Source organism: Pseudorca crassidens, chromosome 10, assembly GCF_039906515.1.
Source record: "Pseudorca crassidens isolate mPseCra1 chromosome 10, mPseCra1.hap1, whole genome shotgun sequence".
Classification (NCBI taxonomy): Eukaryota; Metazoa; Chordata; class Mammalia; order Artiodactyla; family Delphinidae; genus Pseudorca; species Pseudorca crassidens.
The window spans coordinates 39566782-39590950 of NC_090305.1; the positions used below are offsets into that span (position 1 = coordinate 39566782).

General features: G+C 41.3%; 1 protein-coding gene across 2 annotated transcripts in view; it reads left to right on the forward strand.

The window, feature by feature from the left end:
- TCP11 (t-complex 11) overlaps positions 1–24169 on the forward strand; it is a 72265-nt gene that overhangs the window by 46090 nt on the left and 2006 nt on the right. For both annotated transcript variants that reach the window (XM_067753258.1, XM_067753257.1), the window contains 6 exons: positions 3218–3338; positions 20834–21054; positions 21791–21927; positions 22189–22406; positions 22498–22679; positions 23430–23596. In XM_067753258.1, coding sequence (XP_067609359.1) covers positions 3218–3338; positions 20834–21054; positions 21791–21927; positions 22189–22406; positions 22498–22679; positions 23430–23596 — 1046 coding nt within the window. The remainder of the gene's footprint in view (positions 1–3217; positions 3339–20833; positions 21055–21790; positions 21928–22188; positions 22407–22497; positions 22680–23429; positions 23597–24169) is intronic.

Consider the following 24169-nt stretch of genomic DNA (forward strand, 5'->3'; position numbering starts at 1 on the left):
TGTCAAGAAGCTTTTGTAAGAGAGACAGATGAATAACAGAAAGTGACTGATAAGTTCACTCAGAGCTGTGTGAATAGAGTTCAATGAAAGTTCTCAGCTGCCTAAAGATCAGAGAAGATTTGCCTATGGAGGAAGATTTAGCCTATGATGACTTGAGTCTTAGAGGTGGTCTGGGTGGGAAGGAATGCTCCTGGCAGAGGAATCATGTTGGAGGCACAATGGTGTGAACTGAACAAGTATCTTGATGTGATTGAGCACAGGGTATTATGAGGTAGGAGGAGATAAATTTGAAAGGGAGGTAGAGCAATATCAGGAAGGGTCATGTGAGCCGTTTATACTGCTGGTGATGGGAAGCCCCAAAGGACTTTGAGCATGACCTCATGATTGGAGTTGCATCTTAGAAAAATCATTGATTTTAGAATGAATTGGTGGGGAACAGATTAAAAAGGGACAAGACTGAAGACAGAGGGACCAGTTAATGGCCTAATGTAGTAGTCCAGGTAAGAGATGATGGTAGGAGGGGATGGATTCCAGAGACATTTAAAAAGCAAAATTTATGGAACTTGGAAGATGGATTGGACAAATAGGGTGAGGGGAAAAGCTTTAAGAACAATTACAGTACACAACAGACTATTAGATTATAGTTGGTTACCTCTGCTGATTGAGATTGGTATGTTGGGAGAGGAATTCTGATATTTGTTTTATTCATCTTTGTATTGCTTTTGTTTGTTTTACAAGGAGCATGCATTACTAAGGGGGGATGTTTAATGCCAGAAAACCAATCACTATTTGGCAATGACTAGGTACAGCCTCAGAATTTTCAAATGATTCTTTTTCTTCTTATTAGTCTAACTCTATAGGTCAGAGAAATCATTTAAATAAAGGTCAGAGGAAAATTAATTCCTTTTAAAATATTAATAGACAATTTTTTAGCATAGTTTAGTTTTATAGAAAAATGATGGAAAATAGAGTTCTTACATTCCCCCTTTTCTCCTGCACACAGTTTCCTCTATTATTTGTATTTTATATTAATGTGGTATATTTGTTACAATTGATGATCCAGTATTAATTCATTATTATTAACTCAAGTTTACACAGGTGTTCACTTTTCGTGTTGTATATTCTGTGGGTTTTGAAAAATGTATAATGACATGTATTCACCATTTCTGTATCACACAGAGTAATTTCACTGCCCTAAAAATCCCCTGTGTTCGACCTATTGGTTCTTCCCTCCCTCACTCTGAAACCCTTGGCAACCACTGATCTTTTTACAGTCTCCATAGGTTTTTCTGAATTTCTTATAGTTGGAATCATATAGTATGTAGCCTTTTCAGATTGGATTCTTTCAATTAGCAATATGCATTTAAGGTTCCTCCATGTCTTTTGAGGGCTGGATAGTGCATTTCTTTTTAGTATTGACCTCTTGGTTGCTTCCAAGTTTTGGCATTTATGAATAAAGCTGCTATAAATGTCCATGTGCAGGTTTTTGTGTGGACATAAGCTTTCAACTCATTTGAGTAAATACCAGGGAGCACTATTGTTGGATTGTATGGAAAGAGTATGTTTAATTTTGTTAGAAACTGTGGAACCATCTTCCAGAGTGACAGGTCTTAACACTTTGCATTCCCACCAGCAATGAATGAGAGTTCCTGTTGCTCCCCGTCCTTGTCAGCATTTGGTATTCTCAGTGTTTTGGATTTTGGCTATTCTAATAGGTGTGTAGTGGTATCTCATTGTTACTTTAATTTACAATTCCCTAATGAGATGTGAGGTTGAGCATCTTTTCATATGCTTATATGCCATCTGTATATATATCAATACTTTGGTGAGGTGTCAGTTCAGACCTTTCCCTGTTTTAAAATTGGGTTGTTTTATTGTTGAATTTTAAGAGTTCTTTGTATATTTTGGATACTAGTTCTTTATCAGATATGTGCTTTGCGAAGATTGGAGCTTGCCTTTTCATTCTCTTGTCTCTCACAGAGCAGTTCTTAATTTTAATGAAGCCCAACTTACCAATTTTTTCTTTCATGGATCTTTCTTTTGGTGTTGTATCTAAAAGGTCGTTGCCAAACCCAAGGTCACCTAGATTTCTCCTGTTATCTTCTAGAAGTTTTAGATTTTTATGTTTTACATTTAGGTCTATGATCTATTTGTGGAAGGTGTAAGATCTGTATCTAGATTCATTTTTTTGCATGTGGATGTCCAGTTGTTCCAGTACCATTTGTTGAAAAGACTATCCTTTCTAATTGAATTACCTTTGCTTCTGGTTTTTGTTTGTTTGTTTGTTTGTTTTTAAAAATTATTTATTTATTTATTTTTGGCTGCATTGGGTCTTCGTTGCTGTGCGTTGGCTTTCTCTAGTTGGCTATTGGGGGCTGCTCTTTGTTGCGGTGCGTGGGCTTCTCAGTGCGGTGGCTTCTCTTGTGGAGCATGGGCTCTAGGCATGTGGGCTTCAGTAGTTGCAGTATGCGGGCTCAGTAGTTGTAGCTCACAGGCTTTAGAGCACAGGCTCAGTAGTTGTGGCGCGTGGGCTTAGTTGCTCTGCGGCATGTGGGATCTTCCTGGACTAGGGATCGAACCTATGTCCGCTGCATTGGCAGGCAGATTCTTACCTATTGTGCCACCAGGGAAGTCCCTTTTTTTTTTTGAGTGGGGGGAAAAAGACGGATATTTCTGGCTTCCATGACTGGCTACATGGTAGTGCCATTGAAATTGGGAATACAGGAGGAACAGGTTTGGAAGGGGAAGATAGTGAATTCAATTTTAGACCTGCTGATTTGGAAGTATCTATAGTTATTCAGGTGTTATCAAAGAATGAAAATCCTTTCCTAGATTTTAGGTCTATAAGAAAGTGAAAGATCATTTAGTTCATTGCTATATGTGTACATAAAGGGAAACTAAGTCACATCTTTTCTAAGCTAAATGCAAAATCAGTGCTAAAGTTCAGCCCGATCTCTATTCAGCGTTCTTCCTACTGCAGAGGGTGGGCTGTGCTGGAACCACAAGGAGCCCTTCTGAGAGGTTGTGCTGGTGCCCTGACATCCAAGTTTAACCCCAGCTTATTTAGCTCTGCTACCGTCCAAACATAGTTCCTGGCCTTTCCCTGTCTGTATAATGGTCTTTTATCATATCAAACACTGTTTGGGGCTTAGGAGATAATGACCTTTTGGCAGTTTTTGAGTAGAGAAAGTAATTTGTTCATTTAACCTTCTTACAGTCTGGAAGGCAGGGTCAAGGAGACAATGCACAATGCCTTTTGGGATCATCTGGAAGAGCAATTATTAGCTACTCCTCCAGACTTCAGCTGTGCTCTTGAACTCCTAAAAGAAATTAAAGAGGTGAGTGACGAACCTTTCATTTGTAGATGTAAAGTTCCTAGACAGGCCCCGCTCACTGGAATGTCAGTGGCTAGCAAATCCTAACTGAACATGGTCCATGAATCAGTCAGAGTCTAATCAATAGACAGAAATCACACAGTAATTTCAACAAAGAAGTTTTAATATAAAAATTATTATAACAGGGAATTGGAGAAATGAAGGCTTTGGGCTAGTAAGAAGCAAAGAAAACTCTACTGGAATATCAGACATAAGGAGAATCCTTTCTCATCCCCAGGGGATGGGGAAAACCCAAGGACACAGTTCCTCATTTGAGGGCATGTCTGTGCCAGGGGAGGTTGCTGGCCTGTGTGTGCTGCTGACCGCTGTGTACTGCAGGAGCTGGCCCTGGAGAAGCAGCCATTTTCCCTACAGAGTCCAGCACTAGAGAAGCCTCTCAGCTGTAGGAGCCAGCTGCCTGCAGAGCCACGTGTACTGTAGGAACCTGCCATGTGAGCATTCCAGAACCAGGAAGAAAAGCTCTTGCCTTTTGCAATGTCTTTCTAGTATGTGGTGGATACACCCTAAGGTGACCCCCAGTGATCCATGCCCTTGTATAATCCTCTCTCCCTGAGTGTGGATGAGATCTATAACTTGCTTTTAATCAATAGAATATGGCAAAGGTGATGGGATATTACTCCCAGGATTACATTTCATTATGTAAGACTTTATCTTAGCAGGCTGGAGAGAGAGACTTTCCAGCTGGCCTTGAAAAAGCAAACAGGTAGGGACTTCCCTGGAGGCGCAGTGGTTAAGAATCTGCCTGCCAATACAGGGGACACAAGTTCGAGCCCTGGTCTGGGAAGATCCCACATGCCGCGGAGCCACTAAGCCCGTGTGCCACAACTGCTGAGCCTGCACTCTAGAGCCTGCAAGCCACAACTACTGAAGCCTGCATGCCTAGAGCCTGTACTCTGCAACAAGAGAAGCCACTGCAATGAGAAGCCTGCGCACCACAATGAAGAGTAGCCCCCGCTCGCCACAACTAGAAAAAGCCCACGTGCAGCAATGAAGACCCAACACAGCCAAAAATAAATAAGTTTAAAAAAATTGTTTAAAAAAAAAGAAAAAGCAAACAGGTATGTTGTGAACTGCATATGGAGAGGGCCACATGGCAAGGAAATGCAGGTGGCCTCTAGGACCTGAGGGCAGCATCCAACAAACAGCCAGTAAGAAGCTGGGGCCTTCAAGTATACAGCTGTAAGGAAGTGAATTCTATCAACAATTTGAATGAGCTTGGAAACATTCTTCCCCAGTCAGGTTTCCAAATGAGAACACAGCCCAGCCAACACCTTGGTTGCAACCTTGTGAGATCCTGAACAGAGGATCTGGTTAAACTTTCTGGACTCTTGACCCACAGAAACTGTGAGATGACAAACGTATATACTGTTTTAAGTCTCAAAGTTTATGGTTAACTTATGATAACAGAAAACCAATTAATAACCATCTCACATGCACCCCAGTGTTCATAGCAGCACTATTTACAGTAGCCAAGACATGAAAGCAACCTAAATGTCCATGGACAGATGAATAGATAAAGAAGATGGGGTCCATATACATAGTAGAATATTGCTCAGCCGTAAAAAAGAATGAAATAATGCCATTTGCAGCAACATGCATGGACCTAGAGATTATATCATACTGTCATACTAAGTGAAGTAAGTCAGACAGAGAAAGACAAATATCAGGTGATCTCATTTATATGTGTAATCTAAAGTATGATACAAATGAACTTATTTGCCAAACAGACTCACAGAGAAAACGAACTTATGATTACCAAAGGGGAAAGGGTGAGGGCAGGGATAAATTAGGAGTTTGGGATTAGCAGATATAAAAACTACTGTGTGTAAAATAGATAAACAACAGGTCCTACTGTATAGCAGAGAGAACTGTATTCAATATCCTGTAATAAACCATAATGAAGAAGAATATGAAAAACAATTTCATTATATGTATCTATATAGATATAATCTGGATCACTTTGCTGTATACCAGAAACTAACACAACATTGTAAATCAACTATACCCTCCCCCCAAAAAAACAGTGCCATCTACAGATGAAGCTTAAAATTGTGCCATCTGGTAAAGGAAAAATATTTAAAGGACTTACTCCATTTTCTCAGAGAAGAAAAGGATGGATTTGGAGAGGATTTGAGAGGCAGTAAATTGATAAATGTTGCATTCCATTCCTTTGGCTACTCAGCTTCCATATGTACCCTTCTATAAACACTCAAATTTCTGAAAACAATTCTATTTTTACCTAATAAGACATAGCTATCCAGGAAATTGCCTGGCCATCCAGTAGTTAGGACTCCATGCTTTCACTGCCGTGGACCCAGGTTCAGTTCCTGGTCAGGGAACTAAGATCCCACAAGCCGTGCAGCGTGGCCAAAAAAAGAAAAAGAAAAGACAAAAGACATAGCTAGGGCTATGGTGGCGCAGTGGTTAAGAGTTCGCCTGCCGATGCAGGGGACACGGGTTTGTGCCCCGGTCCGGGAAGATCCCACATGCTGCGGAGCGGCTGGGCCCATGAGCCATGGCCGCTGAGCCTGCGCGTCCGGAGCCTGTGCTCTGCAACGGGAGAGGCCACAACAGTGAGAGACCCGCGTACTGGGAAAAAAAAAAAAAAAAAAAAAAGGCATAGCTATATGTCTTACAAGTTCTTATCCTTTTCCCCAAATGAGGAAACTCACATTCCCAATAGTTATAACTGTTGCTGTCTATGATATACCTCATATTTGGTCATAGTCTCACTGAATATTCTATTACCTACAGGCTAAACTGTAAAATTTAACTTCCAACAACCTGTCTATAAAATAATAATGGAGGTTCCTTAAAAAACTAAAAATAGAGCTATCATATGATTCTGCAATCCCACTCCTGGGCATATATCCAGAGAAAACCATAATTCAAAAGATACGTGCACCCCAAATGTTCACTGCAGCACTATTTACAATAGCCAGGACCTGGAAGCAACCTTAATGTCCATAGACAGATGAATGGATAAAGAAGATATGGTACACATATACAATAGAATATTACTCAGCCATAAATAAAGAATGAAATAATGCCATTTGCAGCAACGTATACACACTACTATATATAAAACAGATAATCATCAAGGACCTACTGTATAGCACAGAGAACTCTACTCAATTATTCTGTAATAACCTAAATGGGAAAGGAATCTGAAAAAGATATACGTATAACTGAATCACTTTGCTGTACACCTGAAACTGACAAAACGTGTAAATCAACTATACTCCAATATAAAATAAAAATTAAAAAAAAAATAATGGGAAGGAGAGAGAAGAAAATTGTTAGCATATACAAATAAAGCCATGCTTATAACAAGCAAAGAGAAAATGTATGGTCTTCGTTTCTGTAATTGGTCCTGAGGCTGTAGTTGGTATCTATGGCTTCATTTTACTAGTCATTCCATATTTCCCTTGTCCTTAGCTGCTGGGGTTCTTTATCTGATGGAGTGACTCAAACCTTCATTGCCAAAGAGTCTGAGTCCTTGGGCGTTTTGCTTTTGTTGTTTGTATGTCGTGTTTTTCCCTTGACCTATATTATTGGGTATGGAAGTATCAAAAGGTACCTTAGAATCTTCTGGGTTCCAGACACAGTCCTTCTTGTTCCCATTGTGTAGCAGCAACCCAGTTTCTCCTTAGTACTCAGGATCCATTACTCTAGTCCATAGAGGAACTCCTTTTTTACCTTGTTGGTTCAGTGGTATAGGGAGCCCAAAATGACCAGGGGGGTAGTCTCATCTTCTAATTCATTGGAACCAATGTAAGCATTCCTCCCAAATCAGCAGAGCCCAAAGTTGGCAGGAGGGGAAATAAAAATTCTGCAAGTAGGTTATTAGATATAATGGTGAGAGGAACCAGTCCTACTTCCACCCCTTGATTCCTGGGACCATGTATTCTGGCTTTAGGGAATAGCACTGCATAATGGTTTTGATTCAAAGTATATATTGCATCTTATAAGACAGAACCTCTTCCTTTCAGGATATTATCTCTCAACTAATGCTGTAACTGAGTCTTCAATAAGCCATTCCACTTTTCAGTTAAGACCAGTCGACTCTCCGTGAGGGGTATGTGGGTATGAACCCGTTGCTGTACTTTCTTGGCTGTAAAATGAGTTCCTTGATTAGATGCAATGCTGTGGGGCATACCAGGACCCAGGACAGAGGATAAGGCATTCTGTGAAATTTTGTGAGTATATGGATGTTGGTGCTAACAGAAGTAGTGCAGACAGGGAAGACAGCTCCATATTCAGAATGCGTCTATTCCATTGAGGGTGAATCTCTGCCCCCTCCACGAAGGAAGAGATCCAAAGAAATCATCCGCTACAAGGTGCCTGGCTGATCCTCCCTGGGGAATGGTGCCACATTACCAACTTAGTTGTTTGTGCTTTTTAGGATTTTTTTTATTATGATAAACAAAATTTTTACCGTTTTAATAATGTTAAGTGTTACAATTCAGTGGCATTAAGTACATTCACAATGTTGTGCAGTCATCACCACTATCCATTTCCAGTACGTTTCATCTTCCCAAACAGAAACTCTACCCATTAAACAGTAACTCTTCAGACCCCTTTTCCACCCGTGCCTGGTAACCTCTATATTACCTTCTGTCTCTAGGAATTTGACTACTCTAGATTCCTCATATAAGTGGCATCATACAACATTTGTCCTTTTACATATGGCAAATTTTACTTAGCATGTTTTCAAGGTTCATCCACATTGCAGTGTGGCAGAACTTCATCCCTTTTTATGGCTGAAAATATTCCATTGTATGGATATACCACATTTTGTTTATCTATTCATTTGTTGTTTTGCTTTGGTTTTGGCCACATCACGTCTTAGTTGCAGTGTGCAGCATCTTCAGTTGCAGCATGTGGGATTTTTTTTTTTTCACATCTTTATTGGAGTATAAATGCTTTACAAGGTTGTGTTAGTTTCTGCTGTATAACAAAGTGAATCAGCTATATGTATACATATATCCCCATACCCCCTTCCTCTTGAGGCTCCCTCCCACTCTCCCTATCCCATCCCTCTAGGTTGTCACAGAGCATCAAGTTGATCTCCTTGTGCTATGCAGCAGCTTCCCACTAGCCATCCATTTTACATTTGGTAGTGTATATATGTCAGCGCTACTGTCTCACTTAATCCCAGCTTCCCCTTCCCCCCCATGCCCTCAAATCCATTCTCTACGTCTGTGTCTTTATTCCTGCCCCGCCACTAGGTTCATCAGTGCTGCTTTTTTTAAAATTCCATATGTATGTGTTAGCATACAGTATTTGTTTTTCTCTTTCTGACTTATTTCACTCTGTATGACAGATTCTGGGTCCATCCAGCTCACTACAAATAACTCAGTTTCGTTCCTTTTTATGGTTGAGTAATATTCCATTGTATATATATGCCACATCTTCTTTATCCATTCATCTGTTGATGGACATTTAGGTTGTTTCGATGTCCTGGCTATTGTAAATAGAGCTGCAGTGTACATTGTGGTGCATATATCTTTTTGAATTATGGTTTTCTCAGTGTATATGCCCAGTAGTGGGATTGCTGGGTCATACGGTAGCTCTATTTTTAGTTTTACAAGGAACCTCCATACTGTTCTCCGTAGTGGCTGTATCAATTTACATTCCCACCAACAGTGCAGGAGGGTTCCCTTTTCTCCACACCCTCTGCAGCATTTATTGTTTCTAGATTTTTTTTTGATCCACTTTCCTTTTATTTATTTTTTGAATTTTATTTTATTTATTTTTTATACAGTAGGTTCTTATTAGTTATCCATTTTATACATATTAGTGTATATATGTCAATCCCAATCGCCCAATTCATCATACCACCACCGCTCCCCACCGCTTTCCCCCCTTGGTGTCCATACGTTTGTTCTCTATATCTGTGTCTCTATTTCTGCCCTGCAAACCGGTTCATCTGTACCATTTTTCCAGTTTCCACATATATGCATTAATATACGATATTTGTTTTTCTCTTTCTGACTTACTTCACTCTGTATGACAGTCTCTAGATCCATCCACGTCTCTACAAATGACCCAATTTCTTCCTTTTTATGGCTGAGTAATATTCCATTATATATATGTTCCACATCTTCTTTTTTTTAATATAAATTTATTTATTTATTTACTTATTTTTGCCTGCATTGGGTCTTCGTTGCTGCATGCAGGTTTTCTCTAGTTGTGGCAAGCGGGGGCCACTCCTTGCTGCAGTGCGCAGGCCTCTCACTGTGGTGGCCTCTCTTGTTGCGGAGCATGGGCTCTAGGTGCGTGGGCTTCAGCAGTTGTGGCTCACGGGCTCCAGAGTGCAGGACCAATAGTTGTGGCACACGGGCTTAGCTGCTCCACGGCATGTGGGATCTTCCCAGAGCAGGGCTCAAACCCATGTCCCCTGCATTGGCAGGAGGATTCTTAATCACTCTTAGGGCTAAACTCTAAAGCTATTTGACTTAAAGCTGGAAGCTGGTCCATCAAAGGATGTTAGAAGTACAAAACACAGGTCCTCTCTACACAGCTTCGGATTCAGCAATTAGCTTGAAAAGACTGATGGTCTTGGAGGGTCTCCTGGGGAGGTGGGGTTGGCTGTGGCTCATGCTGGGGCCATAAAAGCTGGTGGCAGATATACTGGGGATTATTCATCTGCCACCACATCTTCTTTATCCATTCATCTGTCAGTGGGCGTTTAGGTTGCTTCCATGACCTGGCTATTGTAAATAGTGCTGCAATGAACATTGGGGTGCATGTGTCTTTTTGAATTATGGTTTTCTCAGGGGTCATATGGTAGTTCTATTATAGTTTTTCAAGGAACCTCCATACTGTTCTCTACAGTGGCTCTATGAATTTACATTCCCACCAACAGGGTAGGAGGGTTCCCTTTTCTCCACACTCTCTCCAGCATTTATTGTTTGTAGATATTTTGATGATGGCCATTCTGACTGGTGTGAGGTGATACCTCATTGTGGTTTTGATTTGCATTTCTCTAATGATTAATGATGTTGAGCATTTTTTCATGCATTTGTTGGCCATCTGTATGTCTTCTTTGGAGAAATGTCTATTTAGGTCTTCTGCCCATTTTTGAATTGGGTTGTTTGTTTTTGTGGTATTGAGCTGCATGGGCTGCTTGTATATTTTGGAGATTAATCCTTATCAGTTGCTTCGTTTGCAAATATTTTCTCCCATTCTGAGGGCTGTCCTCTTGTCTTGTTTATGGTTTCCTTTGCTGTGCAAAAGCTTTTAAGTTTCATTAGGTCCCATTTGTTTATTTTTGTTTTCATTTCCCTTTCTCTGGGAGGTGGGTCAAAAAGGATCTTGCTGTGATTTATGTCATAGAGGGTTCTGCCTATGTTTTCCTCTAAGAGTTTTATAGTGTCCGGCCTTACATTTAGGTCTTTAATCCATTTTGAGTTTATTTTTGTGTTTGGTGTTAGGGTGTGTTCTAATTTCATTCTTTTACATGTATCTATCAATTTTTCCCAGCACCACTTACTGAAGAGGCTGTTTTTCCTCCATTGTATATTCTTGCCTCCTTTGTCAAAGATGAGGTGATCATATGTGCATGGGTTTATCTCTGGGCTTTCTATTCTCTTCGGGATCTTTTTTTAGTTGTGACATGTGGACTCTTAGTTGCAGCATGTGGGATCTAGTTTCCTGACCAGGGATTGAACCCAGGCCCCCTGCATTGGGAGCACGGAGTCTTAGCCACTGGACCACCAGGGAAGTCCCCATTCATCTGTTGATGGACATTTGTGTTTTCACATTTTTGCTATTGGGAGTAGTGCTGCTATGAACATTTGTGTACAAGTCTTTGTTTGAACATCTCTTTTCCAGTCTTTGGAATATATACCCTGGAGTGGAATTGCTGAGTCATGTGATAATTCTATATTTAATTTATTGAGAAATCACTAAACTGTTTTCCACAGTGACTTACCATTTTACATTCCCACCAGAAATGTATGAGTATTCCAATTTCTCCACATTTTCACTTATTTTTCAACATTTATTTTCCTTTTTTAAAAAAAATATAGATCTTCCCATGGCACAGCCTGCATGAAGTGGAATCTTAATGTGGTTTTGATTTGCATTTCCCTAGTGGCTAATGGTGTTGAGCATCTTCATGTGCTTGATGCCCTCTTCTGCGTCATCTTTGGAGAAATATTTACTCAAGTCCTTTGCCCATTTTAAAATTGAGCTGTCTTTTTGTTGTTGAGTTGTAAGAGTTCCTTAAACATTCTGGATAGTTGACCCTTGTCTGATAAATGATTTGCAGATGTTGTCTTCCATTCTGTGGGTAGTTTTTTCACTTTCTTGATAATGTACCTTGATGCACAAAAGTTTTAATTTTAATGAAGCGCCATTTATCCAGTCTATGGTTGCTTCTGCTTTTTGGTGTCATATCTTATGAAATCCAAGATTATGAAGATTTATTCCTATTTTCTTCTGAGAATTTCAGAATTTTAGCTCTTATGTTTAGGTCTTCCACCCATTTTGAGTTAATTTTTTATCTGGTGTAGGTAAGGTTCAACTTCATCCTTCTTCTTCTTTTTTTTTTTTTTTTTGTGGTACGCAGGCCTCTCACTGTTGTGGCCTCTCCTGTTGCAGAGCACAGGCTCCGGATGCGCAGGCTCAGCAGCCATGGCTCACGGGCCCAGCCGCTCCGCGGCATGTGGGATCCTCCTGGACCAGGGCATGAACCCGTGTCCCCTGCATCGGCAGGTGGACTCTCAACCACTGCGCCACCAGGGAAGCCCCAACTTCATTCTTTTGCATGTGGATATCCAGTTTCCCCAGTACCATTTGTTGAAAAGACTGTCCTTTCCCCATTGAATGGTCTTGGCGTTGTTCTCAAAAATCATTTGACCATATGTCCAGGTTTTATTTCTGGGCTGTCTATTCTAATCTGGTCTGTATGTCTGTCCTTGTACCTGGATATGCTTGGTCTCTTATGGGTCATTTTCATCTGATGATAGATTGCTGTGGTGCATGTCCAGTCTTGTGGCTAGGTAGGTCAGACAACACCGAGTTCCTGGTGGGAATCTCAGGCCACATGGTCACCCAGTGTCCTGTGGTGTGGTGTTTACTTTCTGCCAAGGGTCAGGCACAAGCCAGAAACTGTTTCTCAAAAGGCAAATAGTTATCTGCAGAAGAGGGCATAGATTTGCTCCCAAATCCTAGAAGTCTGTGCTGTGATGTTCCTGTTGGTGTTTGCCAGGGCTCTGGACAGCATCCTTACTTGCCATGGGCACTTCAAGTATCATTGAGTCTGCTGGATCAGGCCTAAATGGTAGAGTCACTTGTATAGCAGCCTGAACTTGCTGCAGAGCCTAGTCTTACTTGGTTCCACTTGAAATTGGCAACCTCGTGAGTGACTCTAAATGAGTGTCACAGTAGCAATCTCAGATGTGGTGTATGTTGCCTACCACATCCACAAAGTCCTACAAGTGTTGTGCCTTTTTTCATGATGGGTGGTTTGAGGTACAGCAACTTATTTTTCATCTTGGAGTGGAAAGCTTGACAAGCTCAGACCACTGAAACTCTAGCAACTGCACTGAGGTCACCAGCTGCCCAATTCTTTTAGGGATTATCTGCCATCCTCTAGTTTGCATGTTTTTCTAAGGCATCTAAGGTACTTCCTACTTTCTGCTCATCAAATCCAATGGACATGTGGCCATTTGAGTTCAAACCTCACTCATGGTACAGATTTTGTATCAGTCAGGGTCCAATCAGGCAAAAGAAACCACATAGTAATTCGAACAAAGAGAAGCCGCTGTGCTGCAGGAGCTTGCTGGCAGGAGCACACCAGAGCCAGGAAGGAAGAGGCTTCCTCTTGCATTGTCTCTTTAGCACCCTCTACTGGCAGAACTTAACATTGTGCCAGCCAGCAAAGGAAAAATATTTAAAGGGCCCAGCACCATTTTCTCAGAGTAGGCACTGATGGGCAGATTTGGAACTGAGAGGCTCCAAGTGGATAACTGGCATAGTTTGTCATTTAAATGGATAGTATGGAGCAACTTTTATTTGTTTAAGATGAAGCTAAACAGTTGGGATCTTGCTGTGACAACACAGTGTTTCATTAAGTTAAACAACCCTATCCCTCACCACCACCAATGTCTAGATGTTACAGAGCCACAGAGATGAATAAGAGAGTCTCTGTCCACAGGGGACTTATGTTTTTGGGTTAATAGTCTATTTCAAGGGACTTTTTTTTTAAATTTTATACTCCAAGGTTTTTTTAAATTTATTTTTTATACAGCACGTTCTTATTAGTCATCCATTTTACACACGTCAGTGTACACATGTCAATCCCAATCTCCCAATTCATCACACCACCACCACCACCACCCGCCACTTTAGCCCTTAGTGTCCATACGTTTGTTCTCTACATCTGTGTCTCAATGTCTGCCCTGCAAACTGTTTCATCTGTACCATTTTTCTAGGTTCCACATATATGAGCTAACACATGATATTTGTTTTTCTCCTTCTGACTTCACTCTGTATGACATTCTATAGGTTCATCACGTCTCTGCATATGACCCAATTCCCTTCCTTTTTATGGCTGAGTACTATTCCATTGTATATATCTACCACATCTTCTTTATCTATTTGTCTGTCGATGGGCATTTAGGTTGCATCCATGACCTGGCTATTGTAAATAGAGCTGCAGTGAATATTGGGGTGCATGTATCTCTTTGAATTATGGTTTTCTCAGGGTATATGCGCAGTAGTGGGATTGCTGGGTCATATGGTAGCTCTATTTTTAGTTTTTTAAGGAACCTCCATACTGTTCTCCATCATGGCTGTATCAATTTACATTCCCACCAACAGTGCAAGAGGGTTCCCTTCTCTCCACACCCTCTCAGGCATTTGTTGTTTGTAGACTTTTTGATGATGCCCATTCTAACTGGTGTGAGGTAATACCTCATTGTAGTTTTGATTTGCATTTCGCTAATAATTAGTGATGTTGAGTGGCTTTTCATGTGCTTCTTGGCCATCTGTATGTCTTCTTTGGAAGAATGTCTATTTAGGTCTTCTGCCCATTTTTGGATTGGGTTGTTTGTTTTTATAATATTGAGCTGCATGAGCTGTTTATATATTTCAGAGATTAATCCTTTGTTGATTCATTTGCAAATATTTTCTTCCATTCTGAGGGGTGTCTTTTCGTCTTGTTTGTAGTTTCCTTTGCTTTGCAAAAGCTTTTACGTTTCATTAGGTCCCATTTGTTTATTTTGGTTTTATTTCCATTACTCTAGAAGGTGGATCAAAAAAGATCTTTCTGTGATTTATGTCAAAGAGTGTCCTTCCTATGTTTTCCTCTAAGAGCTTTATAGTGTCCAGTCTTACATTTAGGTCTCTAATCCATTTTGAGTATTTTTTTGTGTATGGTGTTAGGGAGTGTTCTAATTTCATTCTTTTACATGTAGCTGTCCAGTTTTCCCAGCACCACTTATTGAAGAGACTGTCTTTTCTCCATTGTATATCCTTGCCTCCTTTGTCATAGATTAGTTGACCATAGGTGTGTGGGTTTATCTCTGGGCTTTCTATCCTGTTCCATTGATCTATATTTCTGTTTTTGTGCCAGTACCATATTGTCTTGATTACTGTAGCTTTGTAGTATAGTCTGAAGTCAGGGAATCTGATTCCTCCAGCTCCGTTTTTTTCCCTCAAGAATGCTTTGGCTATTCGGGGTCCTTTGTGTCTCCATACAAATTTTAAGATTTTTTGTTCTAGTTCTATAAAGAATGCCATTGGTAATTTGATAGGGATTGCATTGAATCTGTAGATTGCTTTGTGTAATATAGTCATTTTCACGATATTGATTCTTCCAATCCAAGAACATGGTATATCTCTCCATCTGTTTGTATCATCTTTAATTTCTTTCATCAGTGTCTTATAGTTTTCTGCATACAGGTCTTTTGTTTCCCTAGGTAGGTTTATTCCTAGGTGTTTTATTCTTTTTGTTGCAATGGTAAATGGGAGTGTTTCCTTAATTTCTTTTTCAGATTTTTCATCATTAGTGTATAGGAATGCAGGATACTTCTGTGCATTGATTTTGTATCCTGCTACTTTACCAAATTCATTGATTAGCTCTAGTAGTTTTCTGGTGGCATCTTTAGGAATCTCTATATATAGTATCATGTCATCTGCAAACAGTGACAGTTTTACTTCTTCTTTTCCAATTTGTATTCCTTTTATTTCTTTTTCTTCTCTGATTGCTGTGGTTAGGACTTCCAAAACTATGTTGAATAATAGTGGTGAGAGTGGATATCCTTTTCTTGTTCCTGATCTTGGAGGAAGTGCTTTCAGTTTTTCACCATTGAGAATGATGTTTACTGTGGGTTTGTCATATATGGCCTTTATTATGTTGAGGTAGGTTCCCTCTGTGCCCACTTTCTGGAGAGTTTTTATCATAAATGGGTGTTGAATTTTGTCAGAAGCTTTTTCTGCATCTATTCAGATGATCATATGTTTTTTCTTCTTCAATTTGTTATTATGGTGTATCACATTGATTGATTTGCATATATTGAAGAATCCTTGCATCCCTGGGATAAATCCCACTTGATCATGGTGTATGATCCTTTTAATGGGTTCTTGGATTCTGTTTGCTAGTATTTTGTTGAGGATTTTTGCATCTATATTCATCAGTGATATTGATCTGTAATTTTCTTTTTTTGTAGTATATTTGTCTGGTTTTGGTATCTGGGTGATGGTGGCCTCATAGAATGAGTTTGGGAGTGTTCCTTCCTCTGCAATTTTTTGGAAGAGTTTGAGAAGGATAGGTGTTAGCTCTTCTCTAAATGTTTGATAGAATTCACCTGTGAAGCCATCTGGTCCTGGACTTTTGTTTGTTGGAAGATTTTTAATCAGTGTTTCAATTTCAGTGCTTGTGATTGGTCTGTTCGTATTTTCTATTTCTTCCTGGTTCAGTCTTGGAAGGTTATATCTTTCTAAGAATTTGTCCATTTCTTCCAGGTTGTCCATTTTATTGGCATAGAGTTGCTTTTAGTAGTCTCTTAGGATGCTTTGTATTTCTGCAGTGTCTGTTGTAACTTCTCCCTTTTCATTTCTAATTTTATTTGAGTCCTCTCCCTCTTTTTCTTGATGAGTCTGGCTAATGGTTTATCAATTTTGTTTATCTTCTCAAAGAACCAGCTTTTAGTTTTATTGATCTTTGCTATTGTTTTCTTTGTTTCTATTTCATTTATTTCTGCTCTGATCTTTATGATTTCTTTCCTTCTGCTAACTTTGGGTTTTGTTTGTTCTTCTTTCTCTAGTTCCTTTAGGTGTAAAGTTAGATTGTTTGAGATTTTTCTTGTTTCTTGAGGTAGGCTTATATTGCTATAAACTTCCCTCTTAGAACTGCTTTTGCTGCATCCCATAGGTTTTGGATCATTGTGTTTTCATTGTAATTTGTCTCTAGGTATTTTTTGATTTCTTCAGTGATCTCATGGTTATTTAGTAACGTACTGTTTGTGTTTTTTACGTTTTTTTCTCTGTAATTGGTTTCTAATCTCATAGTGTTGTGGTCAGAAAAGATGCTTGATATGATTTCAATTTTCTTAAATTTACTGAGGCTTGATGTGACCCAAAATGTGATCTATCCTAGTGAATGTTCTGTACGCACTTGAGAAGAAAGTGTAATGTGCTGTTTTTGGATGGAATGTCCTATAAATATCAATTAAATCAATCTGGTCTATTGTGTCATTTAAAGCTGTGTTTCCTTATTAATTGTCTGTTTGGATGATCTGTCCATTGGTATAAGTGAGGTGTTAGAAGTCCCCCACTATTACTGTGTTACTGTCGATTTCCTCTTTTATAGCTGTTAGCAGTTGCCTTATGTATTGAGGTGCTCCTATGTTGGGTGCATATATATTTATATATCCTCTTGGATTGATGCCTTGATCATTATGTAGTGTCCTTCCTTGTCTCTTGTAACATTCTTTATTTTAAAGTCTATTTTATCTGCTATGAGTATTGCTACTCCAGCTTTCTTTTGATTTCCATTTGCATGGAATATCTTTTTCCATCCCCTCACTTTCAGTCTGTATGTATCCCTAGGTCTGAAGTGGGTCTCTTGTAGATGGCATATATATGGGTCTTGTTTTTGTATCCATTCAGCCAGCCTGTGTCTTTTGGTTGGAGCATTTAATCCATTCATGTTTAAGGTAATTATCGATATGTATGTTCCTATTACCATTTCCTTAATTGTTTTGGGTTTGTTTTTGTAGGTCCTTTTCTTCTCTTGTGTTTCCCACTTAGAGAAGTTCCTTTAGCATTTGTTGTAGAGCTGCTTTGGTGGTGCTGAATTCTCTGAGCTTTTGCTTGTCTGTAAAGCTTTTGATTTCTCCGTCAAATCTGAGTGAGATCCTTGCTGGGAAGGGTAATCTTGGTTATAGGTTCTTCCCTTTCATCACTTTAAATATGTCATGCCACTCCCTTCTGGCTTGTAGAGTTTCTGCTGAGAAATCAGCTGTTAACCTTATGGGAGTTCCCTTATATGTTATTTGCTGTTTTTCCCTTGCTGCTTTCAATAAGTTTTCTTTGTCTTTAATTTTTGCCAGTTTGATTACTATGTGTCTCGGCGTGTTTCTCCTTGGATTTATCCTGAATGGGACTCTCTGTGCTTCCTGGACTTGGGTGGCTATTTCCTTTCCCATGTTAGGGAAGGTTTTGACTATAATCTCTTCAAATATTTTCTCGGGTCCTTTCTCTCTCTCTCTCTTCTCCTTCTGGGACCCCTATAATGTGAATGTTGTTGCATTTAATGTTGTCCCAGGGGTTTCTTAGGCTGTCTTCATTTCTTTTCATTCTTTTTTCTTTGTTCTGTTCTGCAGCAGTGAATTCCACCATTCTGTCTTCCAGGTCACTTATCCATTCTTCTGCCTCAGTTATTCTGCTATCGATTCCTTCAGGTGTATTTTTCATTTCAGTTGTTGTATTTTTAATCTCAGTTTGTTTGTTCTTTAATTATTCTAGGTCTTTGCTAAACATTTCTTGCATCTTCTCGATCTTTGTCTCCATTCTTTTTCGGAGGTCCTAGATCATCTTCACTATCATTATTCTGAATTCTTTTTCTGGAAGGTTGCCTATCTCCACTTCATTTAGTTGTTTTCCTGGGGTTTTATCTTGTCCCTTCATCCGGTACATAGCCCTCTTCCTTTTCATCTTGTCTATCTTTCTGTGAATGTGGTTTTTGTTCCACGGGCTGCAGGATTGTAGTTCTTCTTGCTTCTGCTGTCTGCCCTCTGGTGGATGAGGGTATCTAAGAGGCTTGTGCAAGTTTCCCGATGGAAGGGACTGGTGGTGGGTAGAGCTGGATGTTGCTCTGGTGGGCACAGCTCAGTAAAACTTTAATCTGCTTGTCTGCTGATGGGTGGGGCTGGGTTTCCTCCCTGTTGGTTGTTTGGCCTGAGGTGACCCAACACGGTAGCCTACCCGGGCTCTTTGGTGGGGCTAATGGCAGACTCTGGGAGGGTTCATGCCAAGGAGTACTTCCCAGAGCTTCTGCTGCCAGTGTACTTGTCCTCACGGTGAGACACAGCCACCCCCCGCCTCTGCAGGAGAACCTCCAACCCTAGCAGGTAGGTCTGGTTCAGTCTCCTATGGGGTCACTGCTCCTTTCCCTTGGTCCCGATGCACACACTACTTTGTGTGTGCGCTCCAAGAGTGGAGTCTCTGTTTCCCCCAGTCCTGTCGAAGTCCTGCAATCAAATCCCGCTAGCCTTCAAAGTCTGATTCTCTAGGAATTCCTCCTCCTGTTGCCGGACCCCCAGGTTGGGAAGCCTCACGTGGGGCTCAGAACCTTCACTCCAGTGGGTGGGCTTCTGTGGTATAAGTGTTCTCCAGTTTGTGAATCACCCACCCAGCAGTTATGGGATTTGATTTTATTGTGATTGCGCCCCTCCTACCGTCTCACTGTGGCTTCTCCTTTGTCTTCGGATGTGGGGTATCTTTTTTGGTGAGTTCCAGTGTCTTCTTGTCAATAATAGTTCAGCAGTTAGTTGTGATTCCAGTGCTTTCGCAAGAGGGAGTCAGAGCACGTCCTTCTACTCCGCCATCTTGAACCAGTCTCTCAAGGGACTTTTAACAGTTCCTTTGCCTATTTCATTCTTGCCCTTTGAAGTAAAATAATCTAAAGAATGCTTCCTTTGGTAAATTAAGAGTGCCTCAGCACTGTGTGATGGTGGGTATTTTATATTTGTTGTGCCTTGCATCTCTTTTTACCATACCCCTTGACTCTATTCATCTCTTTATCTCAGTCTGCATAGAAAATGATATACTGTTGCTATCAGTGATCCCCTAAACCCTCGAACTGTCATTGGCCCCTACACAAAGATAAATAATATCCTCTAGGAAAGTTAGGGACCTAACTTTTTTTTTGTTTAATTTTTATTGGAGTATAGTTGATTTACAATATTTGTTAGTTTCCGCTGTACAGCAAAGTGAATCAGTTATACATATACATATATCCACTCTTTTTTAGATTATTTTCCCATATAGGTCATTACAGAGTATTGAGAAGAGTTCCCTGTGCTATACAGTGGGTCCTTGTTAGCTATCTATTTTATATATACTATTGTGTATATGTCAATCCCCATCTCCCAATTTATCACCCTGCACCACCGCTGCTTTCCTCCTGGTAACCATAAGTTTGTTTTCTACAGCTGTGACTCTATTTCTGTTTTGTAAATAGGTTCATTTGTACCATTTTTTTAGATTCCACATATAAGCGGTATCATATGATGTTTGTTTTTCTCTGTCTGACTTCACTCAGTATGACACTCTCTAGGTCCATCAGTGCAAATGATATTATTTCGTTCTTTTTTTTTTTTTTTGTGGTACGCGGGCCTCTCACTGCTGTGGCCTCTCCCGCTGCAGAGCAACAGGCTCCAGACGCGCAGGCTCAGCGGCCATGGCTCATGGGCCCAGCCTCTCCACGGCATGTGGGATCTTCCCAGACTGGGGCACGAACCCATGTCCCCTGCATCGACAGGCAGACTCTCAACCACTGCGCCACCAGGGAAGCCCCTATTTCATTCTTTTTTTATGGCTGAGTAAAATATTCTGCTGTATATATATATATATATATATATATATATATATGACATCTTCTTTATCCATTCCTCTGTCAATAGACATTTAGGTTTATTCCATGTCCTGGCTAGTGTAAATAGTGCTGCAGTTGAACATTGGGGTGCATATATCATTTTGAATTATGGTTTTCTCTGGATATACGTCCAGGAGTGGGATTGCTGGATCATATGGTAGCTCTATTTTTAGTTTTTAAAGGAACCTCCATACTATTTTCCATAACTCCTTGATCCTTAAAAGACATAGGCTGGGGTGTCTTTGGCTAAAGGGATTGTCCATTAGAGAAAGTTTGGGGCTCTGAACAGAAAGCAACTTCTCCTTTGACTTTCTTTCCTGGGCAGATCTTGCTGTCACTGCTATTACCACGCCAGAACCGCCTAAGAAGTGAGATTGAAGAAGGCCTGGACATGAACCTCCTTAAGCAGGAAGCAGAACACGGAGCCCTGAATGTCCCTCGTCTCTCTAAGTACATTCTCAACATGATGACTCTGCTGTGTGCGCCAATTCGAGATGAAGCAGTGCAGAAACTAGAGAACATCACAGACCCTGTTCGGTTACTGAGGTGTGAAACTTGACCAGTTTCTTGAAACCTGCCTCAGCCCCTGGGCCGGGCACAGCTGGGCCGGACACTGGGTCACAGCCTCTGTCTTGGCTGGCTCTTCCCTACTGAAGACCTGACTAACTCCTCTTTTCTCTGGTCTATTAGCTTTTCTTTTCCAAAGATGGCCTTAGATTGATTGGCCCCCTATACACCATCCTACCATAAATCATTGGAGTATGTACTCCTTCCTTCTAAGGAATTCAAACATCCCTATCCCAGGTTTTCTTATTGCATTTCACACAATATGAGGGTTAGGGATGGGAGGTTACCCCTTTTTCAGAGCTATAGAAACCATGACCCAGAAAGTTAAAAAAAAAGTGAATTGTCCAAAAATAGCATCAGAAATAGCATCAGCTAAAATCCCACTTCCCAGAGAGGTTCGTTGGCACGGTGGTGTGTGTCCTTCCACTGACTACTCTTTTTTTTAGGAGACATAGAATGACTGTTATGGAAAGGTCTGAAGGCTTTAGCATCCAGAGACTTATCTGTTCCTAGCTCTGCCACTCACTCACTTACTCACTCTGGGCCTTGGGTCCTAGGCCTCAGTGCCATCTTTTGTAAATTTAGGAGGCAGGACTAAGTTAGTTTTAAAGCCCCTCCTACCTCTAGAATATGGTGATTTAATGATATCTTGTGTAGGTTCCCCCTCACTGGATTTCCTTTCATAGTATAAATATTCTATTTCCTCCTGTGTCAGAGGAATCTTCCAGGTTCTGGGCCTGATGAAAATGGACATGGTGAACTACACTATCCAGAGCCTTCAGCCCCAACTGCAGGAACATTCCATCCAGTGTGAACGAGCTAAATTTCAGGAACTCCTCAACAAGCAGCCTAGTATGTATATAACTTGAGGGCAGGAGCAGGGAATATGACTTTGGGTCTGACTTTAATGATGTGAGAGAGTACTCTGCCTCTTTTTAGGAGCAGAAAGTTTCTTCCTCAGATGGGGGTGGCAGAAGGAATAGTTAATCTAAGCCAGAAAGACTTCCCCCCACCAAAGCATTTACTTATTGAGGAGGAGGAGATCTTGAATCTTCGTCCCAAGGCCTCCGGGATGTAGGAGCTGAAGATAATTACGCACTCTTCCTGTCACAGGCCTCCTCGATCACACTACCAAGTGGCTGACCCGAGCGGCGGCAGAACTCTCCACGCCGCCACCTAGCTGCCCTGACTCTCCCGACTCCTCCAGTGTGGTCTGCCCCTCTCCAAGTGAGGCAGCCAACAGCCTGGAGCCCCTCAACCCCAAAATAGTGCTGTCCCAGGGCTTCCTGAACCTCCTCCTCTGGGACCCCAAAGATGAAGAGTTCCCTGAGGTAGGACTGTGGGGGGCCTTGCCTTGTTGTCTGGGACTGAGGACTTGCATGGGGACCCTCCTCTCCTGACCCACTCTGCCTGCTTCCCCAGACCCTGCTGATGGACAGAGCCCAGCTGCAGGAGCTGGAGGCCCAGCTGCGCCAGTTAACCATCCTGGCCTCGGTCTTGCTAGTGGCCAGCAGCTTCTCTGGCAGTGTTCTGTTTGGCTCGCCTCAGTTTGTGGATAAGCTGAAACGCATAACCAAAGCCCTGATGGAGGAGTTGAAGTCCAGGTGAGTTGCATAGGTCTTTTTTAGAGTAACGACAGGTGATATGAAGGCACAGGCAGGTAATGAAGGATGCCTTACGTTCCACAACAAACCACAGAAAGGCCCTTTGGAATCATTCACAAAGATTGTTGGTATCTTTCCATAAGTGGCCTTGGGGCTTGTAACAAAGAAAAATAAAACTTCCTTCCAGAAGTGTAGCGTGGAGGATAGTTTCCTATAAAATGATTCACTAGCTTGCTCGCTACAGAAGAGTCTTTATCTAGTTGAGTGGGCTGGTCGTACGTATCTCCAGGAGTCGACCAGTCAGCAATGTTGATTGAATATCACTGAGTGCAGGGTGTCACACCAAAGGAAAAAGCGGAATCGGAAGGCCAGGTTTGTCATTGTAATTGGTGAGAGTATGACAGATGACCATGGAAAATGTCCAAGAAAGTGTTAAAAGTGTGCATACATGAATAAATCCCATGGGGCTGAAGAATGCTGAGTGGATACGAAATCCTTGTCCAGAGTTGATTTTATAGTTTATCTTGTTTTCTAAGAAGAAGAACATGGTATCATACAGAGAAAGAAGTCAGTATCTGGAGGGTAACAGTGAAGACACTGACCCTGCCCACTGGGCTCTGTGCTTCCAGGGCCTGGGGTGAGGGCAGAAGGGTGGCTGGGCATCTCCCTCACATGGGCCCAACTTCTGGTGTGGAGCTTCGGGGCTCAGGGCCACCCCTGGGTACCAGCTTACTCTCCTTCACGGTCTAGGCCTGAGGAGGAGGCTATGCTGACTGTGAGTGAACAGGTGTCTCAGGAAATCCATCAGAGCCTCCAGAACATGGGCCTTGCTGCTCTGAGCAGCGACAACACAGCATCGCTGATAGGAGAGCTCCAGAACATCACCAAGAAGGAGAACTGTGTCCACAGTGTCATTGGTGAGCATGCCTGTGGGGTGGTGGGAATGCTGAGGCGAGAGCCAGTCCCCACCCTGGAAGGTGCTTACTGAACCATTTAACCATAAAGGGCATGATGATTGGGCAAGTCACTGTGTAGGCTTTAGTTGTTGTATAATGCTGGGTTGAAAATATATCCCTTTTAGTTTAAAGACTGACTCTATGGTTGAAGGAAGATTTGTACCGGGAATTCATGGCTTCTAGGTGTGGCATACTGTCCAGCCAATGTGGTTAAGTCATCCCTGGCCTTCTGGGTCATTTTTGGCTGCAGTCTAAGACATGTGACACCCACTCCCTGCCAACAAGAAGTTGATGCTGAATTAGGCTGGAGGACATGTTCCCAAAGCAGGGGTTTCCCCTGTCCCATGTTGGAATGGTGGCCATGAACTTGACCTTGCTCTTAACCTCAGCCATCTGAAGGGTCAGTCAAAGATCCTCCTGTTATGTCAAATACGAGGATTTAACTGATGAATACTTAAGGAATCTTTTGAATAGAAATGTGCTAGCCCACTAGTTTTGGATCTTTGCTTTGTCCTTGGGAATTAGGTAGCAGCC